The sequence below is a fragment of the Gopherus evgoodei genome, chromosome 4, assembly GCF_007399415.2.
Source record: "Gopherus evgoodei ecotype Sinaloan lineage chromosome 4, rGopEvg1_v1.p, whole genome shotgun sequence".
Classification (NCBI taxonomy): domain Eukaryota; kingdom Metazoa; phylum Chordata; order Testudines; family Testudinidae; genus Gopherus; species Gopherus evgoodei.
Window position 1 is genome coordinate 13,154,200 of NC_044325.1, and position 11,573 is coordinate 13,165,772.

Here is an 11,573-nt window from a genome sequence, read left to right on the forward strand (position 1 = left end):
AGCCCCCTTGCTACCAGGTGGCTGTGCCATCACTCAGTTTTGGTCTAGCCAGCCACATCACAGCTGAGGGCCAGTGAGTGACAGGCCATTCACCTGCGCTGCCTTGCTCTGCTGCTATCTGCTGCCACCATGATGTCCCTGCTCCACCTCGGAGCTGCCGCTGGCTACAGTGCTTGGGAGCTTCCTGATCTGCTGTGCAGGTGAGAACCCAGTCTGGGGCAGAGGCAGGTGGGGGCTGACATCAGAGTATCCCCCTGCCCATCATGTGCCCGGGCAGGCAAAGCATGCCTCTAACCCCAGCCCTGCCCTGCTGAGACACCTGGCGCCAGCTGCTCAGGTGGGCTAGGGGGCTGCTGTCCCTGGCACCACTGGGGAGCAAGGTCTGGGGCTTGCCTTGCTCTGGCACTCCAGCCAGAAAGCAGAGGCGGGGAGGCGGGGCGGTGCTATGCGTGGCTCCCAGAAGCAGTGGCATGTCCCCTCTCTGGCTCCTACATTTAGGGGCAGGCAGGGAACTCTGCCCCGCACGCTGCCCCTGCCCCAAGTGCCACCCCTGGAGCTCCCATTGTCTGGGAACCATGGCCAATGGGAGCTGCAGGGGCGGTACCTGGAGAGGGGGCAGCACGCAGCAGAGCCATGTGGCTGCTCCTCTGCGTAGGAGCCAGAGGGGGGACATGTTGTTGCTTCCAGGAGCTGCTGGAGGTAAGCGCTGCCCTAGGCCTGCACCCCTGAGCCACCACTCCCTGCCCCAGCCCTGATCTCCCTCTTGCCCTTTGAACCCCTTGGTCCCAGCCTGGAGCACCTTCCTACACTCCAAACCCCTCATACCCAACCCCACCCCAGAGCTTGCACCCCAGCTGGAGCCCTCATCTGCCCCCGCCCCACTTCACCCTCCCTGCCCCAGCCCAGAGCCCCCTTCTGCACCCTGAGCTCCTCATTTCTGGCCCCACTCTGGAGCCCACACCCCCAGCCAGAGCCCTCGCTCCCTCACCCCCAATTTTGTGAGCATTCATGGCCCGCTATACAATTTCCATTCCCAGATGTGGCCTCAACATTCTGTAGTCATATGCCTAGTAAGGAATCTATATGTCAAAAAACATTTCCTGAATCTTTTTTGTTGTCTCTATTGTTACAGACATACGCGCTGACAGGTATTTTGAAACCAATTACAGAAATAATTGAAAGGGGGGTGAGTTCTTTTGTTCTTTTGACAAATAAAATATGCAGGATTTTGCAGAATTTCAAAATATTGTCTGCAGAATTTGTAATTGCTGGGCGCAGCCTTCCCACAGAAGCAGTATATTCTCAGAAGTGTCAGGGGAGCCTCTGACTCTACAAGCAGCCTTTTCCAATAATAAACAAGCCTTGGGGACACACATTGAGTCGTCCTTCAGTGGGAGGGGCTCTTTTGCCAGTAACACACAATACTACAGCTGCTAACTAGTTACAAAGCAGCCCCCCTCTGTGCCTTTATCCTCACACACAACTATTTCAAATTTGATGACAATATATATCTCCAGATCAGTGGCATCGCTATGGGCACCCGCATGGCCCCACAATATGCCAATATTTTTATGGCCGACCTGGAACAACACTTCTTCAGCTCTCATCCACTCACGCCCCTTCTCTACCTACGCTACATTGATGACATATTCATCATCTGGACCCATGGGAAGGAGACTCTGGAAAAATTCCACCACGATTTCAACAGCTTCCACCCCACCATCAACCTCAGCCTGGACCAGTCTACACAGGAGGTCCACTTCCTAGACACCACGGTGCAAATAAGTGATGGTCACATTAACACCACCCTATACCGAAAACCTACCGACTGCTATGCCTACTTTCATGCCTCCAGCTTCCATCCCAGGCACATCACACGATCCATTGTCTACAGCCAAGCACTGAGGTACAACCGCATCTGCTCTAACCCCTCAGACAGAGACCAACACCTACAAAATCTCCACCAAGCATTCTCAAAACTACAATACCCACATGAGGAAATAAGGAAACAGATCAAGAGAGCCAGACGTGTACCCAGAAGCCTCCTACTGCAAGACAAACCCAAGAAAGAAACCAACATGACTCCACTGGCCATCACATACAGTCCCCAGATAAAACCCCTCCAACGCATCATCAGGGATCTACAACCCATCCTGGACAATGATCCCACACTTTCACAGGCCTTGGGTGGCAGGCCAGTCCTCGCCCACAGACAACCTGCCAACCTGAAGCATATTCTCACCAGTAACTGCACACCGCACCATAGTAACTCTAGCTCGGGAACCAATCCATGCAACAAACCTTGATGCCAACTCTGCCCACATGTCTACACCAGCAACACTATCACAGGACCTAACCGGATCAGCCATGCCATCACCGGTTCATTCACCTGCACGTCCACCAATGTAATATACGCCATCATATGCCAGCAATGCCCCTGTGCTATGTACATTGGACAAACTGGACAGTCGCTACGGAAAAGGATAAACGGACACAAATCAGATATTAGGAATGGCAATATACAAAAACTTGTAGGAGAACACTTCAACCTCCTTGGCCACACTATAGCAGACCTTAAGGTGGCCATCCTGCAGCAAAAAAACTTCAGGACCAGACTTCAAAGAGAAACTGCTGAGCTTCAGTTCATCTGCAAATTTGACACCATCAGCTCAGGATTGAACAAAGACTGTGAATGGCTTGCCAATTACAGAACCAGTTTCTCCTCCCTTGGTTTTCACACCTCAACTGGTAGAACAGGGCCTCATCCTCCCTGACTGAACTAACCTCGTTATCTCTAGCTTGCTTGCTTATATATACCTGCCCCTGGAAATTTCCACTACATGCATCTGATGAAGTGAGTATTCACCCACGGAAGCTCATGCTCCAAAATGTCTGTTAGTCTATAAAGTGCCACAGGATTCTTTGCTGCTTTTACAGATCCAGACTAACACAGCTACCCCTCTGATACTATGTTTGATGATAGTCACAGCTTAAACAGCAAAGGGAGTTACAGAAAAAAAATGACCCCTGGCTTCGATTGAGCGACCAGCACTGGGCTACTTTGGGGCTAGTTTTAAGTGACTTTGGGCTATTAATGCAGTAGACATTTGGCAGCCTGCTCCTCTGAGGGTCGCCCCAGATCTGCCGCACAGCACAGTGGGACCAGGGGCTCCCCACCCTTGGAGAGGGGCTGCTGCAGCCTTTCCTGTGCTGGAGGATGCCTGGCGATCGGTCCCCAGGCCCTGCCCCTCCCCATCTGGGCCCACCACGGGCTGTCCCGCTTTGCAAGGCTGATTGCCAAGCTTGCCCCCTTCGCAGGCAAACTGCGCTGCCCCTATCGCTGCTCGGGGCAAAAGCCCGGAAAACCTGCCACTGTAGGAGCAAAATTCTCTGCGCCCAACGTGGGGCTCGAACCCACGACCCTGGGATTAAGAGTCCCATGCTCTACCGACTGAGCTAGCCGGGCGCTGCAAGCGAGGGCTCCGACAGCCACTATTCGAAATATAATTTGGCGCATGCGCAGAATTAGTTGATTCAGGTTTGCGTAGGAGGCTCCTCCCCTTTCGAGTCATCTCCCGCGGGTTTCTTCCGGTCTGGGGCCGGGCGCGCTCCCGCGGCAGTGACGAAGCTGCTCTGCGGACGCGCACGTTTGCGTGGGAACCCACCGCGGGAGCTCATTGGCTGGTGGGCAGCGGACCAATGGGAATGTGCGTTGGTGAGCGCTGGGGCGCGTGAGCGTGTGTGGCTCGGGTCAGTCCGGCGCTCGCTCTCCGCACGGCTCCGCCGCCATGAGCTCCATCGGCACCGGGGTGAGTCTGTCCCGCTGGGGCGGGAGCGAGCTTGACCCCCCCATGGGGCCGGGGCCGGGGCGGGAGGAGGGGCTGCCCGCGCGGGCTGCGCACGGCGCCGCGCCGCTCTGCTGAGTCACCTGGGCCCGCGCGGCGGGTGGGAAAGCGGAAGGGTAAGCGAGGGGCGGGGCCACAGGGCTTTGGCCCTGGGGGAGGGCAGCGGGGGCAGGAGCCAGGGGAGGGATGGGGGGCTGTAGGGGACAAGGGGAGGAGAAGGGGTAGGCAGCGGGGGCAGGAGCCAGGGGAGGGATGGGGGCTGTAGGGAACAAGGGGAGGAGAAGGGGTAGGCAGCGGGGGCAGGAGCTAGGGAAGGGATGGGGGCTGTAGGGAACAAGGGGAGGAGAAGGGGTAGGCAGCGGGGGCAGGAGCCAGGGAAGGGATGGGGGGCTGTAGGGAACAAGGGGAGGAGAAGGGGTAGGCAGCGGGGGCAGGAGCTAGGGAAGGGATGGGGGCTGTAGGGGACAAGGGGAGGAGAAGGGGTAGGCAGCGGGGGCAGGAGCCAGGGGAGGGATGGGGGCTGTAGGGAACAAGGGGAGGAGAAGGGGTAGGCAGCGGGGGCAGGAGCCAGGGGAGGGATGGGGGCTGTAGGGGACAAGGGGATGGGAGTCTAGGGGGTGGGCAGCGGGGGCAGGAGCTAGGGAAGGGATGGGGGGCTGTAGGGGACAAGGGGAGGAGAAGGGGTAGGCAGCGGGGGCAGGAGCTAGGGAAGGGATGGGGGGCTGTAGGGAACAAGGGGAGGAGAAGGGATGGGCAGCGGGGGCAGGAGCCTGGGGAGGGATGGGGGCTGTAGGGGACAAGGGGAGGAGAAGGGGTGGGCAGCGGGGGCAGGAGCCAGGGAAGGGATGGGGGGCTGTAGGGAACAAGGGGAGGAGAAGGGGTAGGCAGCGGGGGCAGGAGCTAGGGAAGGGATGGGGGCTGTAGGGAACAAGGGGAGGAGAAGGGGTAGGCAGCGGGGGCAGGAGCCAGGGAAGGGATGGGGGGCTGTAGGGAACAAGGGGAGGAGAAGGGGTAGGCAGCGGGGGCAGGAGCTAGGGAAGGGATGGGGGCTGTAGGGGACAAGGGGAGGAGAAGGGGTAGGCAGCGGGGGCAGGAGCCAGGGGAGGGATGGGGGCTGTAGGGAACAAGGGGAGGAGAAGGGGTAGGCAGCGGGGGCAGGAGCCAGGGGAGGGATGGGGGCTGTAGGGGACAAGGGGATGGGAGTCTAGGGGGTGGGCAGCGGGGGCAGGAGCTAGGGAAGGGATGGGGGGCTGTAGGGGACAAGGGGAGGAGAAGGGGTAGGCAGCGGGGGCAGGAGCTAGGGAAGGGATGGGGGGCTGTAGGGAACAAGGGGAGGAGAAGGGATGGGCAGCGGGGGCAGGAGCCTGGGGAGGGATGGGGGCTGTAGGGGACAAGGGGAGGAGAAGGGGTGGGCAGCGGGGGCAGGAGCCAGGGAAGGGATGGGGGGCTGTAGGGAACAAGGGGAGGAGAAGGGGTAGGCAGCGGGGGCAGGAGCTAGGGAAGGGATGGGGGCTGTAGGGGACAAGGGGAGGAGAAGGGGTAGGCAGCGGGGGCAGGAGCCAGGGGAGGGATGGGGGCTGTAGGGAACAAGGGGAGGAGAAGGGGTAGGCAGCGGGGGCAGGAGCCAGGGGAGGGATGGGGGCTGTAGGGGACAAGGGGATGGGAGTCTAGGGGGTGGGCAGCGGGGGCAGGAGCTAGGGAAGGGATGGGGGGCTGTAGGGGACAAGGGGAGGAGAAGGGGTAGGCAGCGGGGGCAGGAGCTAGGGAAGGGATGGGGGCTGTAGGGGACAAGGGGATGGGAGTCTAGGGTGTGGGCAGCGGGGGCAGGAGCCAGGGAAGGGATGGGGGGCTCTAGGGGACAAGGGGATGGGAGTCTAGGGGGTGGGCAGCTAGGGCAGGAGCTAGGGGAGCGGGCTTTAGGGGGGAAGGGGATAAGGGTCTAGGGGGTGGGCAGCGGGGGCAGGAGCTAGGGAAGGGATGGGGGGCTGTAGGGAACAAGGGGATGGGAGTCTAGGAGGTGGGTAGCTAGGGCAGGAGCTAGGGAAGGGATGGGGGGCTCTAGGGAGCACGGGGAGGAGGAGGGGGTGGGCAGCGGGGGAAGGAGCTAGGGGAGCGGGCTTTAGGGGGGAAGGGGATAAGGGTCTAGGGGGTGGGCAGCGGGGGCAGGAGCTAGGGAAGGGATGGGGGGCTGTAGGGAACACGGGGAGGAGGAGGAGGGGGTGGGCAGCGGGGGAAGGAGCTAGGGGAGAGGGGGCTCTAGGGATCAGGGGGAGGGAGGTGGGGGTCTAGGCCAAGGGGTACTCAACTTTTTCCCCCTGAGGTCTGTTCTCTCTATCATGTTTTAAAAAATTCAGGGCTTCAGCCCGGGGTGGAGCTTGAGAGCCACTACGCTAGGGTGTGAGAAGAGAGGATGCGGGTGGGGGTCCTATCTAGACAGTCGGGAGAATGGGTGCAGGGGACTCTGGGGGAGACTGGGTCTGGATGGGTGGGTGCTCTGGGAGAAGGAGTGTGTGGGGCTATAGGAAGTGAGGTGAATTGGGGTGCTGGGGGGAGATAGGGCACTAAGAGGAGGAGGGAAGAGGATGATGGGGGCAGTGGAGCGATGGGGGCCCTCTGTCCAGCCCCAGGGCACCGATGTACTCTTCTCAGCCCCTTGATGCCCCCTCCTCCAGTCGCTGCCAAGATTGAAAAGGGGGCACCTCATCTGCAGGGAGAGATTCAGGATGCCCCTCTCCATGTTCAGATGCATGTTGTCAATGAACTGGGGGAAGCTGTGGCTGGGAACATGCCATTTAACTTATGGTAGATGCTCTTTTCTATGGATATGCAGACTTAACTGGTGCTTAACAAGGGCCTCTGCCACTCTGACCCAGGCTAAGGCAGTAAGTACATGAGACTATGGCATGGTTATGCCTAGGGGTTCTCACAACAAATATTTTGGTGGCTTCAGAGAGAGGCTACCAGCAAGAGCTGGTGGCCGCTCTTACAGATTTTCCCTAAAATACTTAATTAATTTTAGGAAAAATAAATAAATATGTACATATACATGCCCAAATCATTGTAATTTATTTATGCAGGCTTTTTTTCAGACTCTAATAAAAATAATGTACAGTTGTCTCTAATCTTTACTCGGCTGAAACAGAATAGAAACACAAATACGGCGCTTTGTGTGTTTTGCTTTTTATGGTTGATATATTTTTTTTTAATTTGCTATCTAGTAAGTCTGCCACTGAGAAAAGTGATATTTGTATATTTGTCAATATCACTTTTCACAGCAGACTTACTCATCCCCGAGAAGCTGGGGAGCAAATTAAACCCTTGATGGGGAGGTGAGTAAAGATGGCCAGGGGTAATGGGGGACTGGATAGGGGGCTGAAAGAGGTAGCGGGGGTTGGGGCGATGGCGGGTGAGTTCAGGGTTGGATCACGGGGTCCGGCTGGAGGGGGCAGCAGGAATCAGGAGTGATGTGGGGGGAATGTGCCCAAGGCCAGAGCACAAAGCCCTGCCACTGGGGGATGAAGCCTACCACCCATCACCTCAGAGCTGAAGCCCAAAGCCCAATCCCCACTGCCCCTGGGAAGATGGGGAACTCACACACGTCGCCTGATCCTAACAATATTTGTGGCTTCAGAATGGGGCTGGGACCAATCCCTGCTGGCGGCCCCATGGGAGCCGCTCCGCCGTGCTCCCCTCCCCCCCACCCCCATCACCACCCAGAAGGTTGTGGCTGCATTTGAGAGATGCTGGTATGCTACAGACCTTACAGTGGCACAGCTGTAGCCTCATTATGCTGACCAGAGAGAGCTTTCCTGTTGGGATAATTTAAACCACCCCAACTGAGCGGCAGTAGCTATATCTCCCGCTGACTTAGCGCTGTCCTCACTGTGCTTTTGTTGGTGAAACTGATGTCGGTCAGGGGTGTGATTTTTTTCACCCCCCGACAGACAAAAGTTTTACCAGCAAAAGTGTTAGTGTAGACCTAGCCTACGGCTCAGTGAGAAGATGATCTGTCACTTGTTGGCAGTTCCCTGTTCGTTTAAGAATGGAATCAGACCTGAAAACTGTTTTCTGGGAACAAGGGAAGGTCTGGGTTAAACCTGCATATTCATAATAGGTGCTTTCATGAAACATCTACTTTTTTATTCTTCTGCCCCTCGCTGCACCAGGCATGTGCAAACTCCACATTACTGAGATGACTGAGGGTCTGTCTACACTGCAAAAACACCCCACAGCTATGGCAGAGAGTTTTAGAGCCTGCTAAAAATAGCAGTGTAGATGTTTCCACCCAGGCTCTGAAATGTGGTGAGGAAGGATGGGTGTAGATATACCCTGAATTTCCTTGGACCAAGGATAATACAGTTACAAGCAGAGCTCAGTTAGTGCTATACCTATTTGGCCAGCAGGCAGCACTGTTCACCGACATCACTCAAATGCCCACTGATCTCTCTCACATTCTGCTGTACACATTGCCTAGGTACCAGGGATGAAGCCCGGTTTGTGGAAAGGCTTAAACGTTAAAGTGTGAGAAGTGCTTTGAGATCATCATATGGAAAGCAAAGTGGAAGAGAAAAGTACTAATGCTATTCTAAGTATCAAAATAAGTCACATTGTACTAAAAAATAGGAACTTTTTTATGGTTAATACTATGTCTGTGAAGCCTTACTCATTATGCTACTGTTTGGAATTTGAGATTCCTTAATAGGTTTGAATTATGGAACGAATATCACTGAAGCAAGAGCTTTTTTTAAAAACTAAGCAAACCAACATTGAGTTTACTAATTTACTTTGAGTTTATATACTTTCACTAAAAGGGAACTGTCTCTGGTTTTTCTAAAAGTACTGCCCCCTTTATTCACATGAAGTAAATATCAGTTTGAGTGAACCATTCTTACATGTTAAGATAAAATGGTCAGTTTTCAGAATGGAAAGAGTCTAAATAGTGGTGTGTCTCCTGGGATCTCCATTGGGACCAGTCTTATTCAACATATTCATAAATGATCTGGAAAAGGGGGTAAACAGTAAGGTGGCAAAATTTGCAGATGATACAAAACTCCTCAAGATAGTTGAGTCCCAAGCAGACTGCAAAGAGCTGCAAAAGGATCTTACAAAACTGGGTGACTGGGAAACAAAATGGCAGATGACATTCAGTGTTGATATATGCAAAGTAAAGCATACTGAAAAACAATCCCAACTGTACACATAAAATGGGGTCTAAATTAGCTGTTACCACTCAAGGAAGAGATCTTGGAATCACTGTGGATAGTTCTCTGAAAAAACACTCATTGTGCAGCAGCAGTCAAAAAAGTGAACAGAATGTTGGGAATCATTAAGAAAGGGATAGATAATAAGATAGAAAATATCATATTGCCTCTATAAATCCATGATATGCCCGCATCTTGAATACTGTGTGTGGATGTAGTTGCCCGATCTCAAAAAATATATTGGAATTGGAAAAGGTTCAGAAAAGGGGAACAAAAATGATTAGAGGTATGGGACAGCTTCCATATGAGGAGAGATTAATAAGACCCAGACTTTTCAGCTTGGAAAAGAGATGACTAAGTGGGGATATGATAGAGGTCTATAAAAACATGACTGGTTTGGAGAAAGTTAATAAGGAAGTGTTATTTACTCCTCCTCATAACACAAGAACAAGGGGTCACCAAATGAAATTAATAGGCAGCAGGTTTAAAACAAAAGGAAGTATTTTTTTTCACAGAGCACACAGCCTGTGGAACTCCTTGCCAGAGGATGTTGTGAAGGCCAAAACTGTAACAGGGTTCAAAAAAGAACTAGATAAGTTTATGGAGGATAGGTCCATCAGTGGCTATTAGCCAAGATGGGTGGAGATGGTGTCCCTAGTCTGTTTGCCAGAAGCTGGGAATAAGTGACAGGATGGATCACTTGATAATTACCTATTCTGTTTATTCCCTCTAGGGCACCTGTCATTCGCCGCTGTTGGAAGACAGGATACTGGGCTAGATGGACCTTTGATCTGACCCATTATGACTGTTCTTATGTTCTTACATAGATTTTCTCCAGAGACTCACTTTAAGACTTTGCATAGAAAAATAGCTTAGTACTACCACTATGTGGGTTCTGTTTGTAACTCTTTTTGTGCTGAGTAGTTTGTTTTCTTCCTTTACAGTATGACCTGTCAGCTTCCACATTCTCTCCAGATGGCAGAGTATTTCAAGTTGAATATGCTATGAAGGCTGTGGAGAATAGTAGGTAAGAGAAATGTCTTTGTTTTATACTTCACAGATTTCTTTAAAAAGGGCAAGAGAAATGTGATTAGGGCAGATAGCTAAAATCGTATTGCAAAGAAAATTGTACTCCTTAAATAAGCAATTTTGTGACTGTTCCTTTCAGGAAGCTCTTCAGATTAAATATAAAGGGACTGTAATTGTCCTTATTTGTTCAATAGTTCGGAGGAACAAAAATGATAAAGGCATGTTTTGAGAGACTGCAAAGGAAGGTAGTAAATGATTCATGTTTGCTAGGTGTAATAAAATCTCATACTTTGGGGCAAAAGCTGATTGCATAGGTCCTTAATATATGTAAAGTGCTCATCTATTATGGTAATAGGCTATATAAATACCAAAAAGGCCATTTTAGAGATGGTGAATTGAGGCACTGAGAAGTCAAATAACTTGCTCAGGACCACACAGGTCTGTAGTAGTCTCACTGGCTGTTGCCAGTTTCTTAAAGAATGATGGTTTGGCTAAACCCACAACGTCAGCCTCCCTAAGATTACATATGTTCATTCAGGCATATGCCAGGTGACAGCTATAAACATGTAAATACTCTTTTGTGTTGACTAGTAAATGCAGATAAATTGCTTTGAGCTTTGGATTGGATCATCCTGTGTTTGTACAGGTCTCTGGATACTATTGCAATAGAAATAACGTAGTTCAAAATAAATCTGTGTGGTACTCCAGCTAGTATGAATATCTAATATCTTCCTCAAATGCTTTTAAAGATCTCTTACTATCTGTAATACCATCCTAAAAGTAATGGTGGAATGTTCTAAAAATCTTAAATATGCATCCAAAACTATTTTGTACTAATTCTCAATTAGTAAGAACTATTTAATTTCACTGAAGTACATGTTCTAGTGATTTATCTTCTCTTCTTCATTCACTTGGTCGGTAAGACTTTCTGATGTGTCTAGATACTTTAATGTTAGGCACTCAGAGGACATGATTTAGCCCTGTGGAGGGAGGAGGGACCTTGTCAGTATTGCACTTCATGGCAGTGGTTCTCAAACTTATTTGATCGAGCCCCTTCACTGTAGTAGTTTACACCTCCCGCTCTCACCACACAAATACATATATGGCCGCCCAACTCTGAAGGCAGAGTGGAGAGTGGCGGCTGCTGGCCAGGTACCCAGCTGTGAAGGCAACACGGTCATGAGCAGCAGTGAAGTAACAGTGGCATGGTATGGCACTGCCACATTTACTTCTCTGCTGCTGCTGGTGGCGGTGCTGTCTTCAGAGCTGGATGCCTGGCCAGTAGCTGCTATTCTCTGGCTTCCAGCTCTGAAGGCAACACTGCTTCTCACGCTGCCCCAGAATTCATTCTGTGCTCCCCAATGTGAGAACCTCTTCCTTACGGCGTAGGTAGGGGCCATGGCCGTCTTAACTTAGTGATGACAACAGATTCTTGAGATACTTATGCCACTGCCTGGGCACTCTCAGGAGCCGTGTTCCTATTTTTATGATTATGTGC

At 52.2% G+C, this 11,573-nt stretch overlaps 1 protein-coding gene and 1 non-coding gene across 3 annotated transcripts in view; one reads left to right on the forward strand and one right to left on the reverse strand.

The window, feature by feature from the left end:
• Window positions 1-3,393: 3,393 nt before the first annotated feature.
• Window positions 3,394-3,466, reverse strand: TRNAK-CUU. Its single transcript has one exon. It is a non-coding gene; the product is annotated as a tRNA-Lys (tRNA).
• A 140-nt stretch (window positions 3,467-3,606) lies between these two features.
• PSMA3 (proteasome subunit alpha 3) overlaps window positions 3,607-11,573 on the forward strand; it is a 31,067-nt gene continuing 23,100 nt past the window's right edge. The window contains exons 1-2 of one of the 2 annotated variants that reach the window (XM_030558474.1): window positions 3,607-3,809; window positions 9,991-10,073. In XM_030558474.1, the coding sequence (XP_030414334.1) occupies window positions 3,789-3,809; window positions 9,991-10,073 (104 nt within the window). In that variant the 5' untranslated portion in view covers window positions 3,607-3,788. Of the gene's footprint in view, window positions 3,810-6,450; window positions 6,728-9,990; window positions 10,074-11,573 lie in introns of those variants that run through there. The other variant, XM_030558472.1, reaches the window with a different exon arrangement.